Below are 27,598 nucleotides of genomic sequence, written 5' to 3' on the forward strand. Positions count from 1 at the left end.
GAAGAGCTGAGTTTGTGCATATTTTTACTTTTGAATGCTACCAAGTAATATATGCTTTTAAAAATACACTGGCTTAAAGTGTTCTTGCTGCCTTGGTATGTACCTTCATAAATAAAAGGGGGAGGGAGGTAGATATAGAAGACCACATTGTACAAACTTTTCAAATTGTTCTCATATTATTTATCCTGCTAAATCAATCACAATGCATCAGCAGAACAGTTTATTCAGATTAGTACAATAACAGAGAGGCAGAAACAAAATGTATTCAGCATTAATTAGTAGGGGGAGGAGTTGGGTTGGGGCTCCTTTTATTCTAAATTCTAAATCCTTTTATTCTAAATTCATTTATTCCCATCACCACAGTTTCCTATTAACCAACCACCCCCTCAGAATAATTAGCAAACACTTCCTTATTTCTACAACAATTTGGGCTAATGATGGTACAGTTTCTAACAGATGCACTAGATGATGCCATTAATCATGTGATTGTGACTGTATATCAGTTATCCCATTCAAAATACTGGAGCTCCAATTCAGCTGCCCTAATATTCTTGTTTTGAGAAATATGAACACTTGCTGTAAGTGGCAGTCTGCATACATTCTAAGGCACTTTTTATTTATATGATGTCACATACTTCAAGGTTGAATTCTAGCACTGCAGCAGTTTCCTGGACAAATTCCAAGTAAGCTATTACCTGTAAACTAGGCCCAAATATAACAAGAGATGTCTGCTCATCCCGTATGTTTTATGTTCTCCTTGCCAATCAGCATGCTGTAAACAAGGCAGAGGGGAAAACTTTAAAAAATGACTGAAGGTTTGCTACATAAGAAATTATGCAACAGTTGTGTATGCAGATATAATATGTATCACTGCATTTTCTCTTATTCTTTTAAGTTTTCAGTCCCTGAAAAGGTCTGTTTATTTAGCGTAGAGCTGAACGTTCTGCTTCATTAGGTTACCAATATTTAACTCTAAGCAGACAAACAAGTTTTTAACTACACAGGAACTGTTTAGCGAGAACACTAAACAATAAAGGGAGTATCTTAAGTACAGCTGGCTGGGTTTGTCTAGATTTCACTGAACAATAATGCATTATGCGGTAGTTTCTGTCCCAAGCGAGTCTGGTAAGCCTAATAGATTTCGTTAAAGGCACAGAGGTAATTAACTTGTGGATGTAAAATAATTATTTCTAGATTGATGGGTGGTATCACTTCAGCTTGCTATAATCTCATCTCAAAGAAGAGTCACGCATAACGCTTTCCTAAGCTTATATTCAACTGTGATCTTCAATGGTATTATAATGCAATTACATGAAAATTGTGACTGTGACAAGGACAAAAACTGCCTGTATTCTTTCACCAAGGCAGGTCAGAAATATCCAGTTGGATCCTGCAGACAATTTCCGCAGTTGGGGGGGGGGGCAGGATTTGCAATTATTCCTCCCTTCTGCTCTCCTCTCATGCTGTTCTTGGGGACTCCTACTCTACAGGAGCAGCATTTTGCAGAGGAGTTGCTGCTGTGGTGGCATCACTCCAGTGATGGAAATCACTTCAATTGCGGTGATGGTCATTCAATTTCCAGTGATGGAAATCACTTCAATTGTGGAAATGTTCTGTAGACTCCAATCCATCTTCCACAGACAGATAAAATATTGACCTCTGCTTTAAAGCCATGAAAAAGAAGTCATTAATTTTTTAATATGTCCACCTTGTCAGAAGCAGAAGGCTGGGTTCTGGAAACCCTGTCATCAAATCTCTGATGGGTGAGGCAATGGCTGAATCATAAGAGTCCTGCATTTGGCTCACAGTCATAAGTTCTATTGCTGCTTCAAAGGCTCCAAGACTGAACCACCAACATTAGACTCAAGTTCAGGATATAGGAAATGAGAAGACAAGTGGGTTTGGAAGTCCCTTCTTTCCACTATCACTGCAACTGCCATCATTGGATAAAGCATAATTTAGCATAGACTGTGAACCAAAAGGATGCATATATGGTAGCTCAACCAAGAACTCAATAAGTTGCTGTTTTTCCTGTCTGCCTGGAGATGAAAAAATAATGCTGATGGGTGATTGTCAGACATGGCAAATGGACCAGTCAATTACCGGTGGTTTCATTAGTCTCTGCAGCTCATCATGTAAATCTGAGTTAGCAGCAGGACAGCACAAGCCGAATGCGGTCAAGCCAAGTTCAGCAAAGCATGTCTTCTAGACGTTCTAGTCATACTTGAACCCCTCTTTATATTGAACTTGCAAGTGGTACCATTTTGGCAGTCTTGATTTCTTGCTCCAGCAGCAGATCCAACTTTTGATCATTCAAGCAGTATCCTGAAAAACAAAATTAAAGTTAGCCCTAATTTCTGAAAGGCATCTGCTTCTGAACTAAAATTACAGCAGCTGAATAATTGCTTACTAATAGCTATTCTATGGTACACAGTTAGGGTTGCCAGCTCTGGGTTGTGAAATACCTGGAGACTTTGAGGGTGGAGCCAGAAGTGGGTGGAATTGAGGGCAGGGAGGGACCTCAGTGGAGTATAATGTTATGGAGGCCACCCTCCAAAGCAGCCATTTTCTCCAGGGGAACTGATCTCTGTCTCCTGGTGATGATTGGGATCTCCAGATTCCACCTGGGGAATGTCATCCCCGTAATATGTCAAACATATAAGCTTACCCAAGGCTTATATATCCTTCAGAAAATAAAGGAATGGTTATGAAATTATTTCAGCTGACTGCCCATTTCTAAAATTCATATCACTTTCATAGCTACAGTATCAATAAAACAATACACACAAAATAGTTTATCATGGAGTCATGCTCTGTGATTATGTCAGTAAACAATTGGGTGTATGTTACCCTTTTTAGGTTATTTTTATTATTTGCATTCTAGAACTATCACTGGACATGGTAATTTATTTGAAGGGGAGCGAAATTTTGGCCTAGGGTGTATTTTTCTGTAGATTTCTTTTCAACAGTGCATTAAAGTAATTCCAACTTATATTAATGCTTTGTTACAGACTGTGGTTTGAATGTACACAAACAGTGCTCAAAATACGTTCCGAATGACTGTCAGCCAGACCTCAAGAGGATTAAACGGGTCTATTGCTGTGACCTTACGACACTAGTGAAGGCCCATAATACACAGAGACCCATGGTAGTGGACATTTGCATCCGTGAAATTGAAGCAAGAGGTATTTAAGAGTTTTTAAAGTTTTGTTAATAGCTATTTTATTAAGAAGCTTTCTATGTCACCTCTCCGGGGCTCAAAGCAGCTAAGAGAATAAAACAATAATTTATCCAAGGAAGTCTTCATAACAGAATTTTAGACAAAATAATAGAAAAGTAATTGGAAGACATGAGAAAAAGGAAGCAGCAAATATTAAATACATAATTCAAAATGCAGAATTGCAATTTAAAAATAGCCACAGAATCACTACATATTTAACTAGGCAATGAATTAATGGCTGTAGCTTGGGTTTTTTAGTGCAGCCATGGTATAGTTGCAAATGCCAGAGAGATATTCATTTCCAGACACAAAATTAAATAACTGATAGTCTGAAAGGCCGGGAAAAGTTACAAGAAGGGGAGTTATCAGAGAAACTCATAAACTGCCATAGAATTTGCACATGAAGAAAAAGTATGTCAGGGTTTCCAGCACCTCAAAACTGCAATAACAAATCCTTTAACCACATGACACATTAGAACATTTCCCAAAAAAATCAGTAATGTATTAGATGGTCCAGAGAGAAGAGACAGAGATAAAAGGGAACTGTAAGAAAATGAAGATACAAAGAGTCTTGAAGAAATACATCCAAGGTACAAGGGAGAGCAAATTTGCTTGGCATCTGATAGAAGGTGGCTCCAGTCTAATAGTGGGTTTTGAATCAGAGTACAAGCTCTTACAAAGCCTAAGTCAGACAGGCCCAAGAGGCAAAATCCTAGTCCTGCTATTGTAGATTCCAGAAATTGACAACAGGAATCAGAAAATGAGCAAAGCAAAAGGGGAGGGGGAGACCAAGAAAAGTATAAGAATAGTCTGAACTTTAGGACAGCAAACGAGGCAGAGGTGGCAAGCTGCTTCATGGCAGCTTCAAAGCACAGAACTGATGAAGCCACTCATCCGAGAGGGTCAAAATAAAACATAACAACTTTTGTGGTTTTCCATTTTAACATTTAAAAAACTAACAACTGCTTAAACATTGGCCAGCTTGTCATAAAATAGTTAAGGTGGGAAGAAAATGATGTTCAATCACTTAATTAAAAGCCTGAGCTCAAAAGAAATGTTTTTGGCCTGCAACTAAAGAGAGAAGGGTAAGTGCCAGCCTCAAGGGAAAAGGCATACCTCACGCAAGTTGCCACCACTAAAAAAGCCCCAGTTATTTTGCCAAGATAGCAGCTCACGTGTGAAAAAAAGGAAAGCTTCAAGAGAAATATCTACAGACTTTCTCTCTTGCAGGTTTGAATTCAGAAGGAATTTACAGAGTCTCAGGGTTCACTGAACATATTGAAGATGTCAAAATAGCCTTTGATCGAGGTATGTATATTTTCGCTTTACAAATGCCTATTGGCTTGTCTAAACTCTGAGTTCATTAGCATAACCAATGGTTTGATTGTGCAGCTAGTAAAAAAAAAGCAGCTGCTTTTCTTCAATGTATGGAATACTTACCGGATATTTTATTCTTAGAACACTTGCATGAATTGCAGATACAAGGAATAAAGTTAGATAATGGAATAAATATGTTTACACCTTAAGGAAATATTGGATTTTTCCTACTAGAGTTTTTGTTGACAACATATGCTGTCTTCCTTGTAAGCTAAGAGACTTACTAAAGGTTCTCTACTAAAGGTTCCAACAAAAATTTGCTCTTGGGACAGGCATCGAACTCTAAGTCTCCTGCAGTCACCTCTTCTAGCAAAGAATCTATAACCTGCTTTCAGGCACCCTTAAGGCCCAGGTTTAAACTGTCACCACATGCTTTTCATTGTTGCATATTCATTTATCAGAGAATGTTGAAATTTATTTTTCTTTAAACAGGTGGAATTCAACAGATAATCTCACTGATGGTTTACAACCTTTCCCATGTTCTCTCTTGCCACAGTTAGGGAGTTCTTTATGTATGAAAGCACGTAATCTCTCCCCATAATTGGGAATATATAATATCAGAAGGGTATTATCATTTGAACACTTGATTTTGTCCCATTGTCTGTAAGATAAGAAGGGTAGAAATAATATTGGATTAACCCTAGAGTGAAAATTAGGGAAGCTGGCGATTAATGCCATTAGATCATTGTGTTTTAGTAAGTATGAAAGGAATAATGTTTAACTACTTCTACAGTGAATGAATATAGATGCTATAGAGCAACAGTTGCTCACTGTGCTATTATTGTTGACCAGTTCGGTTCCTGCTGGGCCTATAAAACATTCATTGTACCATTTGCTCATAGAGCTTCCATTGTGCTTTTGTTTGTCCACACAATTCACATATAACAGTGTGAAGAAGGATTCCCACAACCAGTATTTTCTGTTAAGAGGATGCTTTGATTGTTTTTGTTTGTTTGTTTTTTTGTGGTCAGCTCAGGGTGGTTCTCCATTTGCATTTGCATTTTGTAAGTCGTTCATCGGACATTCTCTGATGGTGCCTCAAACCAAGCTCTTCTCTCTGTTTTTAGAAATTATTTCACTCAAGTTACATTGACTTGTTTGATCTGCATAAAAACCTGAGATGCAGCCACACAAGGAAGTCCGGGGACCATGTACAGCAGCTGCCATTAGTCAAACCCACTCCCCATTGGAATAGCAGTTTGCACAGCTTCTTTGATTCCCCAATGAAAAAGAACAAGAAATGATATATTTGTTCAATAAAATCAGAGTCCAGTAGCACCTTTAAGACCAACAAAGATTTGTTGTCTTTGTTGGTCTTAAAGGTGCCATTGGACTCAATTTTTGTTGTGCTACTTCAGACCAACACAGCTACCCATGTGAATCACTCCTTTTTGGTGTATCTAGTTGCATTTTGTAAGAAAAGATTGTGTGTTGGAATCCAAACAAATCATATATTTTCTTATCAAGATCACAATATAACTTGAGCAATGGTTTCAGAGTAAACTTCTTTATTTGCTATGATATAGGATTTGCCTTTCTAGTCACCTTCTGTCCTTTTTCATATGCTTTGCTTGGAGCGAGATACAAGAAAAGAGATATGGATCTGCTTAGTTAGTTAGTTAGTTAGTTAGTTAGTTAGTTAGTTAGTTAGTTAGTTAGTTAGTTATACTGATATTTATTGCTGCTGCTCTCACCAAGCCGGCTTGCAGCACCTTACATCAATTTAAAGTTTTCCTATAATACATTGTTATGTTACCCTCCAAATGTTTTTATGTAGGAAACTGGTGATTTAGCCATCAAATAAAGACCAGGATAATGAATGCAAAAATTTGCTTTACTATATCTGATTGGATGTGGATGCAGCTGCAGATAGCCACCCACCAAAAGTTTTTGATTTCAGTGTACCACTTTAGTGCTCATTGTATGGCGATTAAATAAAGCTGTCCAAACAGTGTTTTCTAATACTAATGCTACTGTGCCAAGTAAGTGAGGATAAATATGAGGCTGGCTGGGGCAGAATAAACATTGTGATGGGAGATGTAGTACTATATTAAAATCTTTGCTGTTTCAGATAGCTTTGTGTTAAAGACTTTCTCTCCAATCCTAAGAAGTAGATTGATTTTGATACAAAGCAGTTCTGTGTATGATTGAGGTGTTAAACTTTTATTCCATCATACCTGTAGCTTCTGGTTCAGTTGCAATGCTGTGAATATATTTTGGTAGACTATAGGTGTTTCAATGAAATCCTTATCATAGGTTTATCAACTCTGTCTAACTAAACAGAAAAGCTTTGAAAGAACTACAAAGCATCATTGCTACAATTCCATAAGCAGAATAAAAGGCCATACATAACGTTTATCAGTGTTTTTTCCAATAGGAAAGAAAGGAGATGGTAAACTCCTAAGTAAGTGACACTTTGAGGATATTTTAAAGGGAAATACTCTGATCCAATATAATGCAGCAGAGGAACACCTAGTCACTGAATGAGCATTGCCACTTCTGTTGTTCTGGAATAGCTCTCAGCTGCTGTGATTTGCCCCTACACTATAGCCTGCAACACCATTACAGGAGCCAAAATCAAGAAGGCTAGTGATAGGCTAAAGGTGCCACAGCTTTCCACTATACAACTACTATACCTTTCATTCTCTAGAAGTTTGAAAACTATGCCTAGTTATATTTGAAGAAATACATGTCATGTCTCACACTGCAGAAAACAAGGGCCTTTTAATCTGTTTTCCTTCTTTTCTAGATGGTGACAAGGTAGATGTCTCTGCCAACATCTATCCAGACATAAACATCATCGCTGGAGCCCTAAAGCTGTATTTTAGAGACTTGCCAATTCCTGTAATCACCTATGATACTTATTCCAAGTTTATAGAGGCAGCAAGTACGTACTGAGGCATATCACTTGTTTCATTTATTATTTTGCTATAGGAAAGAGGTTTTATATCAAATGCATGCTCTTTATCAAATAAAGGCACAAAGCATGCGATGCATCATTTACAGAGGCAGTATGCTAAGAGAACACTTTCTTAGGAGTAAGCTCCATTGAGTAGACTTTAGGAGGATTCTGAGTAAACTTGTTTAGGCTTGCATTTGTGTCATTTGTGTTAACACCTGTTATACAGGGGGACATCACCTAAACTCTATTATTCTAGTGAAGCAGAAAAAACACCCAAGCTTAATATCAGACAGAGGCTACAACTAACAAAGCTCTTTTACTCTCAACATGGGCCGTTTTGATTGATAATTGTAATTTTAGACAATTAAACATCTTAACTAAGTCCAAAGGTGAGTTCTCTGCACAAAGATTAAGTATGTGTTTCTGTGAGTATACAAATCAGAGTAAACTTCATCAGGACTAACTTTTTACAGTTCTAAAACAGACATGAATCTGGATTCTCTTATTTAAACTATTTGTTTATTCACCTCATAGCTTATATAAATCTTGTATTGTGTTACACAGAAATCTCCAATCCTGATGAAAGGTTAGAAGCGGTCCACGAAGTGTTGATGTTGCTTCCTGCTGCACACTATGAGACTCTCAGATATTTGATGATTCATCTCAAAAAGTAAGTTAACGTGCATGTAAATTGAGAGTTGGACATTTTTGTTGCCAACTACAGAAGTATGCTACAAAGTATAGTTAAACTCTAGCTGATTACTTCTAGTGGTCACCACTAGTGGGCATACTCACACTAGCCTCTGTCAAACCACAAAACCAGCAGCCTGCTCCAGTACTGCATGGAAATGATCTCTTGCCAGGCATCTGCTTTCTCACCAGTGCCCCTCATTCTGGATACAGCTCTTCCTTTCAGTGACTCCCATTAGCTCTACTGGCCACTTTCATCGTCATGGCAACTAGCTTCTGCAGGCTTTGTGGTTTGGCCAGCTTCTAACTCCCCCTACCTGTCTCAGGTCCCTGGGTGATAAAAACAAGCCCTGGCCAGTTAGTAAGAATAGTCCAGAGACCTCAGTCCAAGGTATTTCTAGTCCAAGTCCCTCCCCAACACTATCATCATGGAAGAAATTTCTCCTTAGGCCACTTTGTGTCTACAAGTCTCCTGTACTGTGGCTCAGATATTAAAGTAATTCAGGTAAAATTTGACATATAAACAGACATAAGCACTATTTCATGATAAAGAATGTCGGCAATCAAAGAATTCTGATTTGAAAGGCAAAATATTTATGCGATCTGAAGAAAAAAACAGTAGTTAGTTAAAGAATGTATTAGAAGATAGCAAGGCATAATGGATTATATTCTATGTTTTATGTTTTATGTATTTGTTCTTATTCTCTCTTTTTTTTTTGTTCTATGTAAAGAATTCTGATTCAAATTTATATCGGAGTCACACTATTTTTTGGGAGTTACTTTGTTGCTGTAATTACACTGCTAAAAGCAGACTGTCAAATGCCCCAAGCCAGTCATTCTCTGAGGCCATGTGGATTCTTCACTGGGAGGTTTATGCTCTCAAGAGCTTCTCCATTCATTTCATTCTGCATCAGTTCAAGGAGGAGTGTACACAGAACCACTGTCTTCAATAAAGCAAATCTGGTAGCCTAAATTCACAGGTGCTTCATCAGTATATTAAAGCATGTCTGGTATGCATCAATTAAAATATTTCAAGGAGTTTTGGAGAGTTGACAGTCACACTGTTTCATGCTTTATAGTAACTTTCTATCACAAACCTTGCTATTACAATTGTAGAAAAACTAAACACTGTTATTCACCCATGAAGCAAATACAACTTTGTAACATGGAAAGGCTGCAAAAAAAAATCTAATGAATATATTACTTTTTCAATTCCAATTTAGGATTACCATGAATGAAAAAGATAATTTTATGAATGCTGAAAATCTGGGAATAGTGTTTGGACCTACCTTAATGAGACCCCCAGAGGACAGCACCCTTGCCACACTCAACGACATGCGGTACCAGAAGCTGATTGTGCAAATATTAATTGAAAATGAAGACGTTTTGTTTTAGAGAAATGAAGGAATAAATTCATAATCATCTGCTATGAAAGCCCAAGTTTAAAGAAAAAGATTTCCTGGAAGAGCAACAAAAATTGGTAGCACTTCATTTTCTGCTGTATTGCAGATGAACACCAAAACATCTAGTAAAGTGTATGTCTCATAGACATATACCTCTTTTTATTATTATTTAAGAGAGAACAAAGGTCAGAAAAAATCCTCTTGCCTTGTATCCTTTGTCTTGCTTCCAGTGTGTATCTGTGTTGAAATGTTACAGACAGTTCTACTATTAACTTATTAAGGGACACAAACTTTATATGGTTATTTAGATCATTGAAGCAAAAAGATACTTTAAGCCAGATCTCAAAGTACTGTTGCCAGCATGATTCCTATTTAAAGAACAAGTTCTCAAAGCAGTCTGCAGAATTGAAGCTCTACATCCAAATCAGCAAAGGTAAACCATGCATGGAAATAGGTGTCAACATACATCTCATTTGATACTGCCAGTTCAAGACAGTGATGAGGGAGGGCCATATCTACAGCTCCTGAGTGTACACCCCCACATACATACACACACAGAGATTTATCAATGTAGTCTGTTCTGACACTACTGATTTAAATCCTGAACTGAAACTTCAGTTACCTGTTTGGTCAGAATCAGGTATAGCTGCAGATACACACCCCTCTGCTCCATGCAAAGAGCTCTACGTCGTACCTGTTATGTGAAAATAAGCCTTACTTGAGATAGTGAGATTTATTTCTCCCCAATGGCCATAGGTAAGAATTCTAGCCATGCACTCATGTTTTCATTTTTCCGTTGTGCTTACTGAATATTGCCATTTTACAGAAAAGAATGGTAAATCTGGGGTAGCTGGGTTGCAGCAACCTCTCATGTTCGGCCAAAACGCAGTTGAAGTAGGGGCTTATGAGTTCTCTTTCTATGAATTCTATAATGTTGTGCATGCAGAGCAGGAAATTCTATCTGCATGGGTAGAATTTCCATTCATAAAAGAAAATAAAAAGGCAACGCAGGATTTTTGATCTTGTCTATTATATTTAGGGTCAGGATGTTTATCTGTATTAGTTGTATCAGGATACACAATCTCTTTCTATTTAAGGCATAATTATATATGTCTAAAGTGAAACAAACCAATTTAAAAAAATATATTTACTTTATTTAGCTGCAAAAACTGTCCTTTTATTTTAGTGAGTATAATCCAATGCGGTGCATTGATGATTCTCCATATATTCCTCTTCAGCATTATCACAATGTCACATCAAAAACATTTACCACTAGTGCAGTATTATCCTGATATAGCTCTTTCATTGCAGATGTTTTTAAGAAAATGTCATTTCTCAAGAGTATCGTTAAAAATTCTTTTGTTTACATTATATTCTAGAAATTAGCATTCAAAACTCTTGGTAGTTCAGATGCTTGGTAGTATGGTATTTTGAAATAATTACAATATTATCTTTATCGTCACCTCCAAAAGGGAGAGAAAGGGTTTTTATTAGGTTTTGGTATTAGAATCATCAAACACAATAATGTCTAAAAGATGTGATGCCAGGATATTGGATATTTTCTGGCCTTGCTGAAAGTTAGCACTTATTTAGAGTTAATTATTTTATATTTTTTTGAAAGCCAAGTTGCTTTACTTTGCTTTTGTATTTATAAAAGTGAACTTGTTGAAAATTAAGTATTTCTCTTCACTGTTTTTGGAAAAATGTGTTAATAAAGAAGAAAGAGAATTGGTGTATTACCAAATCTCTTGAGGGGGTGTTGCCTGTTCTTTCCAGAGGTTGACTTCATTATCTAATGGAGTTCATTCCTAATATTAGACGTTTCCTCTTCATGAGATTTTGTATAAATATTTCAACCACAAGAAGGTAGCATAGTTTATTACAAAAGCGGATTTTCAATATGAAAAGTTCAAATGAGCTTTCTTCTTGATTTGTACAAATCAGTTTTTAAAACTCAGTTATGATGTTTTCTGAATTATTTCAGGGAGCATAGATTCTGTTCAGATTGAAAAAAAGTATGTACCTTGGATAATGAAAACAAATGAAGGCAAAAAAGGGGCACAAGAAATAATGGATATTAGCCTTTGCATCTGGTCACCAAAGGCTAGACAGAGAGATTCTGGCTGCAGGACAGGAGCTAATAAGAGGCCTGATTTGCTGGTACAATGCTACTATAGATTATCCTAAATTGTACAGATTTAATTGTTGTACGTTATATACTAAATACTGTCCTTTGAAATGGTATGCAAATGTTTTTATTTTGTGAAGTGACATATGCTTTGTAATTTATGATAGTGTAAATGGAAAGGGGGAGAAAATCTCATTAAATCCTTGTCTCATTGAATCCTTGTCTGCAGTTTTCACTGCCAAACCCCTCCCCAGCCCTCTTGGTTTTGCTATAATTTTTCTATATTTGCTTCTCTAATTGCATAAATCTTATATATACCAAACTTTCTTTTTAAAAAATAGCTCTTTTTTTGCAGACACAGCTAAAACTAGAACATAAGCGCTTTTGATCATAGAGATTTTGATTTTTGTTAGCAAGTATTGGGACAAAGGTTCATTCAGTCATTTCCCACATTTTGCCTGAATTCAAGCTTTAATGTGCGTGCGTGTGCATGTTTACGTTAGTTTATTGGTCTTAGCAGACAGTTACCTCTTGCTATGAAATGTTATATTCTCCTATCAATACTCCCCTGACTGACCTGACCTGGATAGCCCAAGCAAGCTCGATCCCATCAGCTAAGCAGGGTTGGCCTGCTTAGGAAAGGCAACTTCCAAGAAATATCAGGGTCATGATGTAGGGGCAATGGGAAACCGCCTCTGGACATCTCTTGCTTGGCTGCCAGACAATCTTAGGGTTTCCTGGCTACATTACACACCAGCCACATGATAAAGAATAACTATCCCAATTTATACATAAAACTCATGTACGGGGGGCAAAGCTATGAGATGGAGTCCAAGAAATGTAGTCTTTCTTTTAAAAAATTATTCTCCTCCTCTTTGTATGGCTGTGTGTGTTTGTTAAACCACATAAGTCAAACTTTCAACTGCATGAAAGAAAAGACATGGCATTCCTATTCTATTATGCTGCAGAAATGTCCTACTATACAAAAAGAGGATAGTTTTGAAGTGACATATTTTGCCCATCCCAATATACACTTTAAAAATCAATCCAGATCAGTTTCTGTTTAAAATAAACTCACTATCATCTCCAAAGCATCTGAACAGCTACAGTATTGTTACTGACCACTTCTATGTTTATGAAATTCAGGAGAGGTATCTGTCATCTGGTTTACTACTATGGGACCACACAGCCATGCTGTGGACTTACTCTAATTCCTATCCTGATAAGACACGTATCAGGTATGTCTTTCTTACACTCTTTGCTGCATCACCAAACTTTAAACCCACAACCATCTAGGAGCCAAAGGTAAATGAATCAAGACTTTGAAAAGAGACATTAGAATCATAGGGTCATCTAGTTCAACCCCCTGCACAATGCATTAATGCAGCCTGTCTCAACTTTTTTACTATTGAGAACCCACTGAAACATTCTTCAGCCTTTGAGAAACCCCAGAAGTGGCATGATCATGCAAAATATGGCTGGGGGGCATAGCTTTGTACATGCCCACCCAGGGCCCCTCCCCTTCCAGGGACATCATTCAGCCATTTTGGGAGGGGTTCACAGGTCAACATGACTTTATATGGTTATACCACCCAATAATTGTTTAACACATTTAAAAATATATATTAAAATGAATTGACTCCCAGCTATTCAGGATGCAAGTGGGAAACCATGTAGGTCTGAAGCAGCAGAACAAATTTAGAGTCCAGTGGCACCTTTGAGACCAGCGAAGATGTATTCAATATTATTCAATTTAATATACCTTTGTTGGTCTTAAAAGTGCCACTGGACTTTAAAGTTGTTCAGCAAAGCGGAAAAACATATTTCAGGCAGTGAAACTGCTAGAAGTCAGAGAGTTAAACCTCCTTTTCCTTCATGGGCCTAAGGTAAACTGAAGGTTAATAGGCCTGCAATTTACATTTTACACATGAATGAACCAGGGAGCTGTGGTCTTTGTCACATTTGCTTTAGCACTAAATTAATCTGCTTATTGTGAGGCATTCATGAGGAGTGGTCCACACTCAGATTGATAACGGAAGCCATTACAGCCCTTGTGGAATATCTCCTTCCCGCTGGTCCAGATAATTAAAGTGATCAGTTAATATCCAGTAATGAGAAGCAGGCTGGAGACTGGCGTAGAATAAGAGTTATTCAAAATCTGTTAAAAATGTGTTATCATCCATGAGGCCACAGGGTTCTCGTGGAAGTACCACGGGTTCAAAAATACCTCACAAAATCCAACAGCCAGTTTTGCCATGGCGTCATCAGGGATGACTTTCCAGATGACTTATAACACATCCTTCTCTGTAACGTTGGTTCTAGGGATTCTGCAGGATGGTGATTTCAGCAAACTGCAGTTTTCTCAGGCGATCCATATTATCTCACAAATAATAACTAAGGGCACTAGTGTGTATGTATCTCCCAGATGAATATAATTAAGGATGGGCACAAAGTCAAGTTCATGGCAGGGTGACTGGCACAAACTTTCCATGAGCTTTTGGAGGTTCATGACAGTTCGTGACGATACATTACCAGACAGACTGTCTCCACTTAAAATGTTTACCAAACTTCAGAGGCACAACTTGGAGGGCATCTGGAGGAGGTCCTCTGTGGCTGCGATGTCTCTAGCTTACACAGGACCCGTTCTATACACTCCTGAACTACCTGAACATGCTCCTGTCAATTTGATCATTTTGACAGCACAGGATCCATTCTAGGCACTCTGAACCTGTGCCTGTCAAAATGAAACAAACACACACTGCCAATACCAAGACTTGTTGCCACTGAGCAAGAAGCCCAGTTGCATGGGAATGAGCTCCATGGCCCTGCCATGCACCCCGAGGCTGGCAAAGCATGCACCCTCCTTCTCCCAAGCAGCCCTGCAGCTTCAAGCAGGGGGAGATGAGAGGGGAGCCTCCAGCTCTCCCCTTGACCCTTCCTCCCCAAGGGGGCATGACCTGCAGAAGATCTCCAACCTTCTGCAAGGAGGCAGACTGGATGCTTGGGAAACGACAATGCTGCCTTTCCCCTCCAGTCACTCAACTCTGTGGAGAAGGAGGAAAGCTGATTGAGGCAAGGCATGTTTGGGGAGGCATCATCAGCCCCCTCCCCCAATAGGCTACAGGCCTCAGCTTAACATGAGAATTTTGAAGAGCCCTTTAAAAAAAATAATGGAAGCACTTACTCTCTTAAGCATCCTTTTGCTTCCACTTGCAAACTTTTCCCAAAAGCACTACCCAATCAAAGCACTGTTTCCTTGCGGGTCAACCTTGTTTTCACTTGCCCAAAACTATTTTTAAATGCTGCCAATTGTATTGAGCTGTGGTGCCCTGGCTTGGGCTGTCTCATTTATTCACGGGCAGAGTTTTAAAAGTAAGCAGAACCATAGTAAGTGAAAAGGCTTGTATCTCACTTGAGAATCAGGTCAACCTCTCATCACTTCGTGGTAGGAGAGAAGGGACTTTCGGGACAGTTTCTTTTTTATTCTGCATGTGAGCCGAATAACATAGGCAGCATTCCCTGCATGCATTTTTCACATAGATAATATTTATATCTCATTTGCAATTTTTAGTGATTAGATATCACCTGCTGATATCATTGCAACTCCTTTTCCTCTTGAAAGTCCAAAGAGCATTCAAGAGTTTTTGTGAAAGAAAGTTTCTTTCTGCACGTCCTCAGGCTCTTAGGAAGCCAATAAATCTTCAACTGTTCAACATCCTAGGAAATATTTCCCATTCTTCTGCTGTGGACATTTTGATGACACACACAAGTTCAAGAGGTTCAGGAATGTATAGAATAGATCCTGTGCAAGCTAGAGACATCAAACTCAAAGAGATTCTCTGGCTGCCTCACTTCTGTACGCCCTCCAAGTTTGGTGAGGATTGGATGTATGGAATCCCGGTTATGGCCCCCAAAGAAGGTGCCCCCTGGGAAATGATTTCTGGGGAAAAGACAATTTCCACAAAAAGCACTTTCCAGGGGGACACCTTCTTTGGGGGGCTGTAACATGTACCCAGTGTAAATACAACCCTCACCAAACTTTAAGAGCAGGTAGAGCAGAGTCAGCCAGGGATCCCCTGTCAAATAAACTGAGTTGCTTGGAATATCCTTATCCATGGTCCCTCTTAATATTTGTGAAACCGGCCTGGGGGTGGAGCAAGTCCAGGTTGTCCAAGCTGAAATAGGGCCAATCAGGGCGTGGCCAGTTGGCCCTGCCCCTGCAGCTCCTGCCCTCCCTTGCCGACCACTCACCCCTCACCTCACAGACATGTCTGGCTGCCGGAGCCAGCATGTCTCCAAGTCTCTGCCGCTCCACCTGCACGCTTCATGCAGGCCGCCATGCCTGGCCTCCACCCGGGCCACAGGACGCACTTACTGAGCCGCCACCTTCCTGCCACGCCACACAGCGCTGCCTACGCCTGCTCAACAGCCAACATTCCTTGTGCGGAGATACCCACTCCCTACACAGCCACTCAGACCACAGCAGCGCTGCCCACCAGCCTGCCTAGCACTCTGCCAAAATCTCTAAGTTGCCAAGGAGGGAGGGGGGAATGGCCACCGCATACCCCCACTCCCAAAGCCCTGTGGCTGCCTCCCCGGCCCTCCGTGCAGCTCTCACACATCGCACAAACACAGGGGGGATGGCTGGATCATTGAAGGGCTGGGAATATGGGGAATATATTCCCCTGCATATTCCTTCCACTGCCCATTTGAAGAATCCAGCCTCCAGGAATGGAAGGGACGGGGGGGGACAAAAGCCGCTGCCTCCCCCCGCTTCCAAGGCCCCATGCCTGCCTCTATGACACTACGTGGACCTCTCACGAGTCGCCCAAACAGCGCTCGGAATTGCTGGAACACTGAACGGCAGGGAATATGGGGAGGCTATCCCCCTGCACATTCCTTCCACTGCCCGTTTGAAGGTTGAAGGGCAAGCCTCTGTGGCTTGCGGGGACGGTGGCACAATGGACCATGCCTCCCCCCCCTCCCAAAGCCCCGCACCTGCCTCCCTGCCACCACGTGGAGCTCTGGGGAGACCCAGAAAGGCAGAGGCAGCTGGCCACTTCTCCCCCCCCCCCATGTTCCATGGCCACCTGCATGCTCTTTGCACTGCAGCCACGGGGGGGGGGCACTGGCACCCATTGTATTTACAATACAACGGACTTATCTACTAGTTAGCATATATTACATCACAGCCCATTTATCACATTTCTAAATATTTTATAGCATTTTAATATAACCACCTTGTACTACAAGGAAAGGCAACATATAAATGTGTTAATAAATAAATAATAATTAAGCTCTTAAAGAAGTGCTGTGGTGGATTCAGACCAGGTCGAGTTGGGTTCAGTTCCGTTCTCTGTCATGAAACCCACTGGATGGTGTTATGAAGATCACTCTCTAAACGAGGGTTTCTCAACCAGGATTTCATGTTTCTTGACAGCCCAGGAAGGGTTTCCCAAATGGGCCTTTAAGACAGCTGTTCCACCAGGCCTATGGATGAGGTCAGGATTAACATCATGAAAATGCTGGTCTCCCTGCCCAAGAATCCACCCAACATCTCTCAACCCGCCCCCCCCCCGGAACATTGGAAAGTTAGCACAGGCAGTTTAGGATAATTTTAATGATTTTAATAATTCAAGAACCTAATTAATCTAATTGTTATAATTGACTATATGTGCATTATATTTGTATTTTTGATGTTACCTGCCCTGAGTCAACTGAAAAGGGTGGGATAAAAAAAATATCCCAGCCTACTTCACAGGGAAGTTGTTAATTAAGTAAGTGTGCTGCACTGTCTGTGAAGACACAAGGCAGTGATCCTTGAAGGGGGAAGACACAGTTACCACCATGTAATACCATGAATCAGCGCCAGATAATCACTACATGCAATCTCTACCCTGGGGTTATCACACAAGTGGAATCCAAAGTGCAAGGTTAAGCGAGGAGGATCAGACTAAAACACTCAACAACAGAAATGTCTGTAGTTCACAAATGGCAAAATAAGGCAGACTATTTATATAGCCTTGGAGAGCAGCTCTGCCTGGCACTCTCCGGTTCTTTCTGCCAACAGAAGAGTCACATGGGCAGCAGGACTGGCAGAGGTGGAAAGAACCCATGACAGCACTACAAAGAAATCAACCCAGGAGAAAGGAAGGGAGCCAAGTTGCACTGAATGGCCAGCGTCCAAACTGAGCTGGCGGGGGGGGGGGGGGGGGGTAAGTTGTACCCCATTACCTGCCTGCATCTTGCCTGCCGATTTATACTGTGCTGTTACTTCTGCCACTCGCGAGCCAATCCTTGTCAAGCTGCCGCTCTGTAGGAACCAATCACAATGCAGAAGGAGAAGAAAGGGCGGGGGAGGGGGGTTCTCTCAAGAGCTTACCTACACCTGCTTCCTTGTTTCCCAGCGCCAGGTACACAGGGAGGACCTCGGGAGAAAGTGGGTCGGGCGGGTGATATTTGTTCAAAAAGTGGGGGGGGGGGGAGCAAAAGCGCCCGCTTTGCCCAGCTGCTTCTTGTAGCCCCTGGAAACGGCCCGGGAGGAACCGGCGAGAGGCAGAAGGGCTGCCCAAGTTGCCGGCCCGCGCGCGTGTTCATCTGCGAAAGTTGCAGCGGCTCCGCGGGGCGGGCGGGCGCCTGACAGGCCAAGTCCGGGGCTCGTTCTTGTCGGCGGCAGCCTGTTGCTGCGGGAGCCGGGAGGTCCCCGGAGGAAGCCCAGGGAACGCCGCTCCCCACGCCGGCGACGGAATGGACTGAGGGCGCTCGGGCCGACGCCAACTCCGGCGGCGAACAGGTGGGTGAGGCGGGAGCGCGGCCGGGCTTCCCTGCGGCCGACAGGTGCCCCACCAGCCCCCTCCCTCCCTCCCTCCCTCCGCGCACTACCGCGAGGCGCCCACCTGCCCGGGAAGCGGCGCTGGCGCCCCGAGGTCTCCGCCCGCCTCGCTCCTGCGCCCGCCACCAGCGTCTGCGGGGCCAGGGCCGCGTCCTCGGGCGGGCTGCGCTGGGGAGGGGGCCGCGCTGAACCCTTTCCGCATTCCTCTACTGACAACGACCTTGGCTGGGATGGAGCCGGCCTTCTCCCTCCGGTAGTCCCGTAGACGGCGAGGGGGTTCGTTTGTGGCGGCTGCGGCGTAAACGGGACTCGGTTGCAATCTTTGAGTTACTCTCCGTGGCCACAGGTTGCACGACTCCTATACAATCTGGCAGGTGGAAACTCACCAGGTAAAGCTCGTCCCCACAGCGCAGTTCAATGGAGGGCACACTGTGGCTTTTTGAACATGGCTCTTCCTAAAACTTTCTGATAATTTTGAAGGCTACAAGGTGAGCTTGAGAATTGCGCCGAACTTTTCCTACAGTCCCTGCTGCACCTGCCTGGTTTGCTTGCACAGCACAGGTGCATCAAAGGCCCTCTAGCTGTTTCTGGCTGCATGTCTCGGGAGCCCAGGGAAGCAAAATGCTGCTCCCTCAACATCCTATTAGTGAGCATTTCACCATCACTATTAAATATCAGGATCTCACTGCTGCTAGTGCCAAAGGCCACTGTCTCTTTCCATTTTGCCCCCTCTAGAAACAACGCTGCCTCACTCTGTTCCTTAGAAGCAGTCTAATGTCTTCCATGCAGCTCAGGGACCCTACTTGTACTTCACCTGTGGGTGAAATCCTGGCCCCATTCAAGAAGCAATGAGTATTTTTCGTTAATGGCTATCACGTTTATTTTATTTTTTAGTGATGACTAATAGTTTGTGAAGTTTCACAACCTTGTAAAAGGCACAGGAATTGTTGGTTTTCTGTTCTTAACAAAACATTACAGCACATTCACAGAACCAAGTACAGGGTATGCAACTACATGGAGAACAGCTTAATACATTGGCTCAACCTCTGCCAGCAGAAAACACAAATGGATGAGTTTCAAGAGCCGAACAAGCTGAGTAACACCTAACAGTTCCCCCAACCACTCCTAACAAACTAAGCCTCATCATTCATTTTGCGTACCCATTATAGCTAAATAGGGCATTCAGGATCAAAGGCAGGTTGCCACTCATTTAAGAGCTCAGGGAGACAATGAAGGGTGTTCATTGCCATCATGCCTTGCTTCTGAAGCTGCTGGAGCATTGGCCTGCTATCACTGGGACTAGGCAAATTTCTGATTCAGCAAACGTAACATGCTATCTGATCTGCATAAGCACAGTTAATAGCATGACACCTCTTACCAGAGATGTTTGCAGGCTATCAAGCAGCACATTTAAAATGAACGCAGAAAACTGAAGAACATGACCTATCTCTCTGTGCCACCTGTTACAGCAGACATATTGAAAATATTTATTTTTCATTTGACTCCAAATACATTCTTGTCTGCTATTACCTGGCTTACAGAGTAGCCCTGTTTCTTTGCTTGATCAGGCCCCAATAAGATTTAGGATTGCAGCCTTCAATATTTCATCTAAAGCTGAAGTACTCTGTTCCATCAGCCATGCCTTGGATGACACACTATTAGAATATTCCCAATCTACAAAAATTAGCATTTGAATATCACTCTGCTAACTTGGAGAGGCAATTATGAATTTCTTTGCAAATGTTCAGTTCTAGCTAGACTTATCTTGATGTTATTCAGATACTGCTGGGTCAGAAAATGAGCCTCTATTTAAATCTCTGACCCAAAGAGGCTTTTCATGAATTGTGCTATGCAACTGAATTCTTGGTTGCTTAGCCAACCTGGGAGAGATTTAACTTTAGCTAATGACTTGATTAGTACAAAAGAAGACAATGTAGTGTGGAAAGGTTTTAACTCTCCAGAACTCTCTGGATGAATTACTTAGTGTAAACTTTCAAGTGTTGTGATTTTAGGAATGGAAACAAGTCTCCTTTTTCTATAAAACCTATTGACACAGACAAGTATGTACAACACAGTGGTCAACAATAGTGGGAATCTACGCCTGATAAAAGCTGCATTTGTTAGAGAAGTTTAAGTCAAACACCTGCAGACGTTTAGCCTTCAGATGGCTCCATTCAAGCAGCAAGAAATTCAGCTCATCCATGCAGCCAGAAACTGAATTAAGTTTGCAAAAGAATCCCTTCCTGTTGCCCTGAGAAATTGAGTGCCAGTCCATTTGAGAAGCTTGAGAAATGAGTCAGATACACACAGAAGCTAAGTAATCAAGTTAGGCCTTGGGTTAGGGCCTCTACATTTAAACACAAGTACTAAATTTCACTTTTGACCTTTTCTTGGATAATGCAATGGCATCGTTTAGGTAGGCCTCAGTCTGTCTTATGCTAGCCCTGGACTCTTGACCAGGAGGGGGGCATTCCCTCCTTCATTACCTTTTAGGATCCCTCCTCTATTCTTGCCTTCACTGACCAGTTTGGGGTGTGCCAAAAAGGTTCCACCAAGCCCTACTGGGCTGCATTTGCATATACTTTGGGGAGGCTTGGCAAGAAAACGCCTCTGGGGTGAAGCCTGGGAAGTGGCTCTTGAGGGATTGAAACCCGGTGGGTGGAAAGCAAGCCGTCAGTATTAATGAGGGCAGACCAGGCCCTCGAGCAGGCTGCTCAGTGGACGGTGCAGAGCGAATCAAGGAGAGGTTGCATTTCCAAAGAGGCGCCAAGGCCCCATCTGGTCGGCAAGCAGCCCGAGGGAGCCTCCTGGACGGCCTTTCTTGGGCCTCTGGGGAGGGAGTGATTCAAGGCCCGTTGAGTGTCGCGGTTGCCCTGGGCTCCCCAAGGGTGGGGTGGCTCCCGGCATCCCTGGCCCTCTGGGGCCCGGTGCTGCGCCTAAGCCGGGTCCAAGGACGCCGAAGTTCACTGCGCCTCCTTCCTTTCTTCCCCTTCGTGCAGGACACCGGCCCCGGCTGCCGCGATCCCGAGAAAGGCGCGCCAAAGATGGCTGAGAGCGCGGCCGCCGCGGCCGCCCCCTCGAGCGGGCCGGGCGGCAAAGGCAGCTCCCCGGCCAGCCCCTGGTGGAAATCACTGACTTCCCGCAAGAAGCCCAAGGAAGCCCCGTCGGCGGCCGCACCGGGAGCCCCCCGGCCGCCGCCCGACCCTTCGGAGCCGCCCTTCGCCTCGGCCAGCAGCCCCCCCACGGACTCGCTGGAGAGCCAGCAGCCCACTTTGCTCCACAGCAGCCGCAGGAACCTCAAGATCTCCCGCTCGGGCCGCTTCAAGGAGAAGCGGAAGGTGCGCGCCCCGTTGCTCGCCGACAGCCCCCAGCAGCTGTTCGAGGGCGCGGCCGGCGGCGGCGCCACCCCTGCGCTCCCCGGCGAGGAGGCTGCGTGCCCGTGACCGCCGCCGGGGGTGGCGCCTCCCGTCTGCTCCGCAGCTCCGGGGGCCGCGCCTTGATTGGAGGAGAAGCCGCTTCGTGCAGCTGCGGCACCAGCCGCCCGTGCCGCCGCCTCCCGCGTAAGGCCGGTGCTTCGGGACCAGTCGCCTTGGCTCCAGCCACAGAAGGCTGCCTTTGCACCTTGGGGCATCGGGAGCCCAGATGAGCGGGGCCCGTCGAGGCAGAGCCTGGAGATCCGCCCCTCCCCGGCTCACTTCTGGAAGAAGACGAAGCGGGGGGAGGGATGCGCACCTTGGCCTGCTGCTTCAGGGGGAAAGGCCACGACGACTCTAGCACAAGACGGATGTGTAACGAGAGCTTAGCCAAGGACGCAGAGAAGCAAACAAGGCTCCGCTCCAGTTCTTGCCCTGCACGTTCCCATGGCATCCAAGTTGGCAGAGGATTGCATCCCGAGAGTACCGCCATTGTAATTCGCTCCTCCCACTTTAGACGGGGTCGGGGGATCGCGTAGGGCCTGAGATGTTGATATACTAGGAATAATTGTAAAAGGGAAGAAGAATTGTAATAAATTTCCACTGATGAGTCTGTATGCGGCATCTCTCAAATAGGGGAGAGTGACATCGAATTGAAAGTTTCAGTGAGTCTTTGTTAGTCTTTTGTAGCAAAGGAAAAAAATCTTGATCAGCTCCTGGGTTCCCCGGGCGCTCCATTTCAAACTTCTAGAATAAGCACGGAGGCCTGCTGTTGCTCAAATAACCAAGTTTGCTGAAAAGTGGCTGGCATTAAAGTTGACAGTTTAAGCCACAGTGGAGCAAAGTGTCAAAACCCTTCCCCTGCTCACACCAAATACAGAACACTGCAAATATAGCATGACTCAGGGAGTAAAATAACTTGGGTGTTCTTATTTGTCTGGCTTTTGAGATTTTAGAATGCACCGTAAAATGTTATTTCCTGAATGTGTGCCCACAAGCAGCTTCCTGGAACACAATCACACAGCTCAATTTAGAATTCCAACCTTCTTTTTCTTAAGGAATTCTCCCCAAAGCAGGAGCTTGTTTTTCATGTGTCCCAGTCACTGTCAGAAAGGCTAGGTGGTACGTTTCCATGGACTGAATACCATCGTACCTGTTCATTGCTGCTTTAAAAAAATCATTACTGTGGTCTCTTCCTTGCCGAAGAGGCCTTTTGTTGGTCAGATATGCTTTTACTAGAATACCTCCATTGGGAAGGAAGGGGGTTGGAAGAGCTCCGTCCTATCTTATTTCAGGGCCAAAACCTTCCTGTGGCACCTGCAGATTTTGAACAATCGTGTTCCTGTTGGGAGAAACATCAGGGAAGCCAGTAAATGGATCTGCCTGCTATTCAGTGAATTATAAAGGGAAGGGAAGGGAGGGGGAGGTGAGATGTACTGTACATGTTACTCCCAATCTGTTTCAAAGATAGAGAATTAAATAAAACAAATTCTTTAATTGTTTAAATAATTAGAAACAACTGCTAAATTTTGGATGCAAAAGGAGTCTTTAGCTGTTTTTTGCACCTCTAAGTAATAAACACAGCCCATTCCAATAGTGCCATTCTTAAGTAACTGATAGCTAGTCTAGAGAAACAGAACAAAAGGGGCCGAGCCTTTGGGTGAGATGCTAGCCATTGAAGGTGAACAGAGCTATTCTGTCAGCTCAGGGCACTGAAAACAGCCCTGCAGCTCTAAATATTTAAATGATACCTGGAGCAGACCTTTAAAAAAAAATCCAGTGAGAGTCTGACTATCACAGCGAATGTAGAACACATACCTGCTGTGGGACTCCGTGATCCTGGCCCCCTTCCCCTCTGACACACACACCCCCTTCCCCCTCCCCTCTTGCCTCTCCCACCCACCTCTCCTTCCTAGTCCCGCCCCATCAATCCCTCCGCACACCTTTCCCCTTCACTCTCCCCTTGCCTGTCCCACCTACCTCTCCTTCCTGATCTCTGCCCCCTCAATCCTTCCCTCCCCCACACACCTCCCCTCATGCCTCTCCCACCCACCTCTCTATCCCCCTCCCTCTCAGACACACACACACACACACACACACACACACTCCTTACCTGTCACAGCAGGAGCTCTGCAGGGGGCTGTGCTGGGAAGTGGAGTGCCATGGCCAGCATTGCTCTGAGGCTCAGGCCTGGACCTCAGAGCTCTGGTGGCAGTAACCACCACCTACTGGCATGCTCCCTAAAGCAGGACAACAGGTCTGTTATCATTTCCGTTTGAGAGAATGTGCTAGATGTGTTCCACATCAAAAATCTCAGAAGGTTGATCCAGCTAGTTTTCTGCCAGTGTAAAAGGGGAGAAAACATTCCATCTGACCACGAAACGGCTGTTAGGGATCACAGGATCTGGATGGACAAAGGCTCTTGAGAAATGTGGGCTGTGATAATTGTTTGGAAGGCATCATAATCAGGGGATGGCACAACCCCACAACCCAAATGCAAAACACGGTATAAGCTTATGATTACTCAGTATAAGCTTATGCCTGGTATAGCTTATGACCTCTAGGTTAAGTGTATGACTAAGGTTTAAAATCAGCTTCTCCTTTGTTTTCACATTTAAGTTGACTCGAGAAATCTAACCAACCCCCATGGTTCAAGTTAATTTGCCAGCATTTTCTCTAGCTATCAAGAAGAACTTGGACTCACCACATTCACAAGAATATAGGGCTAACAAGTCCACTTCCAGAAGCGACCTACAGACCACCAAATACTTAAATAAGAAGCAGCAGCTTTGGCTTTTATACCCTGCTTTTCTCTACTCAAAGGTCTTTCCTTCTCCCCACAATACACACCCTGTGAGATAGGTGTGGCTGAGATAGCTCTGTCAGAACTGCTCAGTGAGAACAACTATCACAGGACTGTAGGTAGCCCAAGGTCACCCATCTGGCAGCATATGGAGGAGCAGGACATCAACGTGGCTCAGCAGATCAGAAGATGCTGTTCTGAGCCACTGCATCCCACTGAGTTTCCACTTTTAAATTTGGATACCTCGGCCTGTCTAGATGTTGATTTAAATAGAGAGAAATTCCTTTGTGAAAGCAGAAGTGTGTGTGTTTCGATACATAGGGGCCAGGTGCTCCACAGCACAATTATGGTTTGTCCTGGCGGTTATGTGGATTGTGACTGTTGCATGGAGAGTTTCCATGCCAGGCGTCCTTGTCATCTGTGGTCGGTTTGGGCAGCAACTTTGTAGTTTTACGCCAGTTCCCATTCGTTGCTGTGAAAGACACTCCAAATCCGTATGCTTACGAATGATACCTAGAGGCATAGCTAGCAATTAGCAGATACAGGGACTTGAAATGTACCAACCCTCATAAAGTCCCAATCCAAACCCCAGGAGCAGCAGATGTGTTGGAAGACTGTCCACCACAGCCATTGCACTCCAGCTTTGTTAGGTTGTAATCATACCTGGCTCTAGTAATCTGGGCTAGACCTTGCAGGAGGGGGGTCTCTAACCAGCATCAGGTGCTGGGGAGCAGCATGCCAACTGAAAGCTGTTATGGGGTAAATTCTGGTGGAGCAAGTCCTGAAAAACCTTAACTGCAGTTGCTGCCTGACTAGCCATGTTGTAGAGACAAGAGAGAACTGGAAACATCAATTTTGGTTGTGTGGGGCAAATGACTGGGTGAAACTCTTGCCAGCTATTGCCATTCCTGTTTCCTTACTGGCTGTAGGCCAAGCCACATGACACTGGAAATCTTCCAACAATGTGGATTTGTAGCTTGAGAAGTGGGAGGAGGGAGGAAGTTGATATGGCTCAAGGTTATGGTGCCAGAAAAAGGAAAGAAAGAGCTCTTTCCCCCTCTGTGCCATTTGAAGATGGACCCCTACCCCACGCCTGTTTCTTTTAGCCCCAGCAGAAAACAGAAATAACACAACTAGCTGTCTTTTCCCAAAAAAACTGGGGCTAAAAAAAGCTGGGTGGACATTTTTGATGAGGGAAATGGCACAAGGAGAAATAGGTAAACAGATACCCCCGCCCACCCATCGCCCAGGCAATAAAGGAAATGTAGCTGTAGCTGTCCTTCCCAGAAAGGAAGGATCATGCACAAGAGGTCTAAAGCTCATGCCCTGAATAAATCTTTGTTGGTCTTAAAGGTGCTACTGGACTCTGATTTGATTGTGCTACTTCAGACCAACACAGCTACCCATTTGAATCTATACACTTTCCGTTTCTTCTTTAGAGAAACCTGCTGAACATCACTAAGAGCAAATTAACTTTGCTTCCTATGAACTGCACTGTGCAATCCAGATTGACTTACAACAGCATTGCCATCCTTTCACTTCATTTACCTGGATGGAGTTATTGCAACCTTTATTTTTTGTTTTTGTTTTAAAGGAGACTGCAGAAGAAGCATGACTTCTCCCTTCCCATTTTTAGGTCTGGAAAAAAAAAGTGTAACCAGGAATGAAAAAGGGAAAGTGCGCTTTTCATAGAAGTCTACACATCCTACAAAATCATTCTGTTAGCTTTTTTGGGAAAGGACTCTTGAAGGGAAAGCATAAAAAGCAACATTCAGAAGGGAAAAAAACTCTAGTGATGAACCACAGAAGTAAAGAAATCCTAGTTGAAGTTGCTTCTACTGAAGGCCAGAAGGGAGGCTACAAACTGAGTGTGAACTTGCTGCATGCCTAAGTGGTCTTCTCAGGAGTAAGTCTAATGTGCTTACTCCCAGGAAGGCATCTTTAGGGTTTCAGGCATTGTCTGTAACCTGCTCCACCTGTAAAATTGGACCCTGGCCAGACTGCAACAGCTCTGAAACTTGTATAACAGATTGTTAGACTAACATGATAACATAAGGAACTGGCAGAGTGTGGTTTAAGACTTGAATTCCATATTTGTTGAAGCTAGTCTTTTCTTTGCCAAAGACCACTCAGGAGTCTTCCATCTGACTGACTCCTAAATATGCAACACAGATATTGAAGGCATGAGCCATGGTTTCTGAAAGCTTAACTTTCCTTGCAGTGACTCATTCCCTTTGGCCACCTGCAAACACACCCTTTTGCCAATCTAGTTCTGTTCATTTACCAGTGAGATCACCTCCCTGTTGCCTAAATAAACCTACTTCACCCTGCTTTCACTGAGTGCTTAACAATGCATGAAAAGACCAACTTAAATCTTTCCATGAACCTTTTAAAAAAGGCATTACAATTCAATGCAGTAAGGTACTCACATGATACGTAGTTGTATGTCAGCTGGGAGACTGGGAGGGGGTAGATTGTTTCTAACAGGAGTTGGTGAGCAGCGGAGCTAGAAGATTAAGGCAAAGCAATTGCTCACGTTCCCAAATGAGCACAATAATATTGCGAAAACCATGGCCCATTTCTGTAACATGTCCAGTTCTAGAATGAGCCAGTGCCTGCCACCCAGGTAGGCTCTTGCCCTTTTCAATGGATGCACCTTGAAGCTCCCAAGAGTCTGAAATTTGATGTTGTAAAATTAATCCCCAACATAAACATTGTGTGGGCATTCTTTAAAAAAAAATACAGCAACTCTCCAATCCTTCATGCTATACTGTCTAACATCCAGCATAATGTACTGGAAAGATAGATGGAATCGTTGATTGATTTTATT

At 43.3% G+C, this 27,598-nt stretch overlaps 2 protein-coding genes and 1 long non-coding RNA gene across 8 annotated transcripts in view; 2 read left to right on the top strand and 1 right to left on the bottom strand.

The window, feature by feature from the left end:
• The window catches only part of CHN2 (chimerin 2), a 127,812-nt gene extending 115,876 nt beyond the window's left edge, over positions 1-11,936 (top strand). The window contains exons 9-13 of the mRNA XM_077304199.1: positions 3,012-3,185; positions 4,451-4,528; positions 7,347-7,484; positions 8,064-8,169; positions 9,413-11,936. Of these exons, the coding sequence (XP_077160314.1) occupies positions 3,012-3,185; positions 4,451-4,528; positions 7,347-7,484; positions 8,064-8,169; positions 9,413-9,584 (668 nt within the window). The 3' untranslated portion in view covers positions 9,585-11,936. The remainder of the gene's footprint in view (positions 1-3,011; positions 3,186-4,450; positions 4,529-7,346; positions 7,485-8,063; positions 8,170-9,412) is intronic.
• Positions 158-27,598, bottom strand: LOC143820864 (uncharacterized). 6 transcript variants are annotated; one of them, XR_013225572.1, is made up of 3 exons: positions 27,198-27,598; positions 24,079-24,303; positions 158-2,325 (listed from the first exon to the last, which is right to left on the bottom strand). It is a non-coding gene; the product is annotated as an uncharacterized LOC143820864 (long non-coding RNA). The 6 variants fall into 6 exon arrangements; XR_013225573.1 differs by lacking the exons at positions 24,079-24,303; positions 27,198-27,598 and adding exons at positions 17,955-18,033; positions 18,617-18,920; XR_013225570.1 differs by lacking the exon at positions 27,198-27,598 and having other exon boundaries at positions 24,079-25,927.
• Positions 18,159-22,575, top strand: PRR15 (proline rich 15). The gene is made up of 2 exons (XM_077304200.1): positions 18,159-18,513; positions 21,552-22,575. Exon 2 carries the CDS (start codon positions 21,597-21,599, stop codon positions 21,993-21,995), a length of 399 nt encoding a protein of 132 aa, XP_077160315.1. The 5' UTR covers positions 18,159-18,513; positions 21,552-21,596; the 3' UTR covers positions 21,996-22,575.

Source organism: Paroedura picta, chromosome 11 (assembly GCF_049243985.1).
Source record: "Paroedura picta isolate Pp20150507F chromosome 11, Ppicta_v3.0, whole genome shotgun sequence".
NCBI classification, from domain to species: domain Eukaryota; kingdom Metazoa; phylum Chordata; class Lepidosauria; order Squamata; family Gekkonidae; genus Paroedura; species Paroedura picta.

What these genes read in the sequence shown, in the direction of transcription:
- PRR15 (XM_077304200.1), top strand. Translation starts at nt 21,597, where the DNA reads ATGGCTGAGAGCGCGGCCGCCGCGGCCGCCCCCTCGAGCGGGCCGGGC.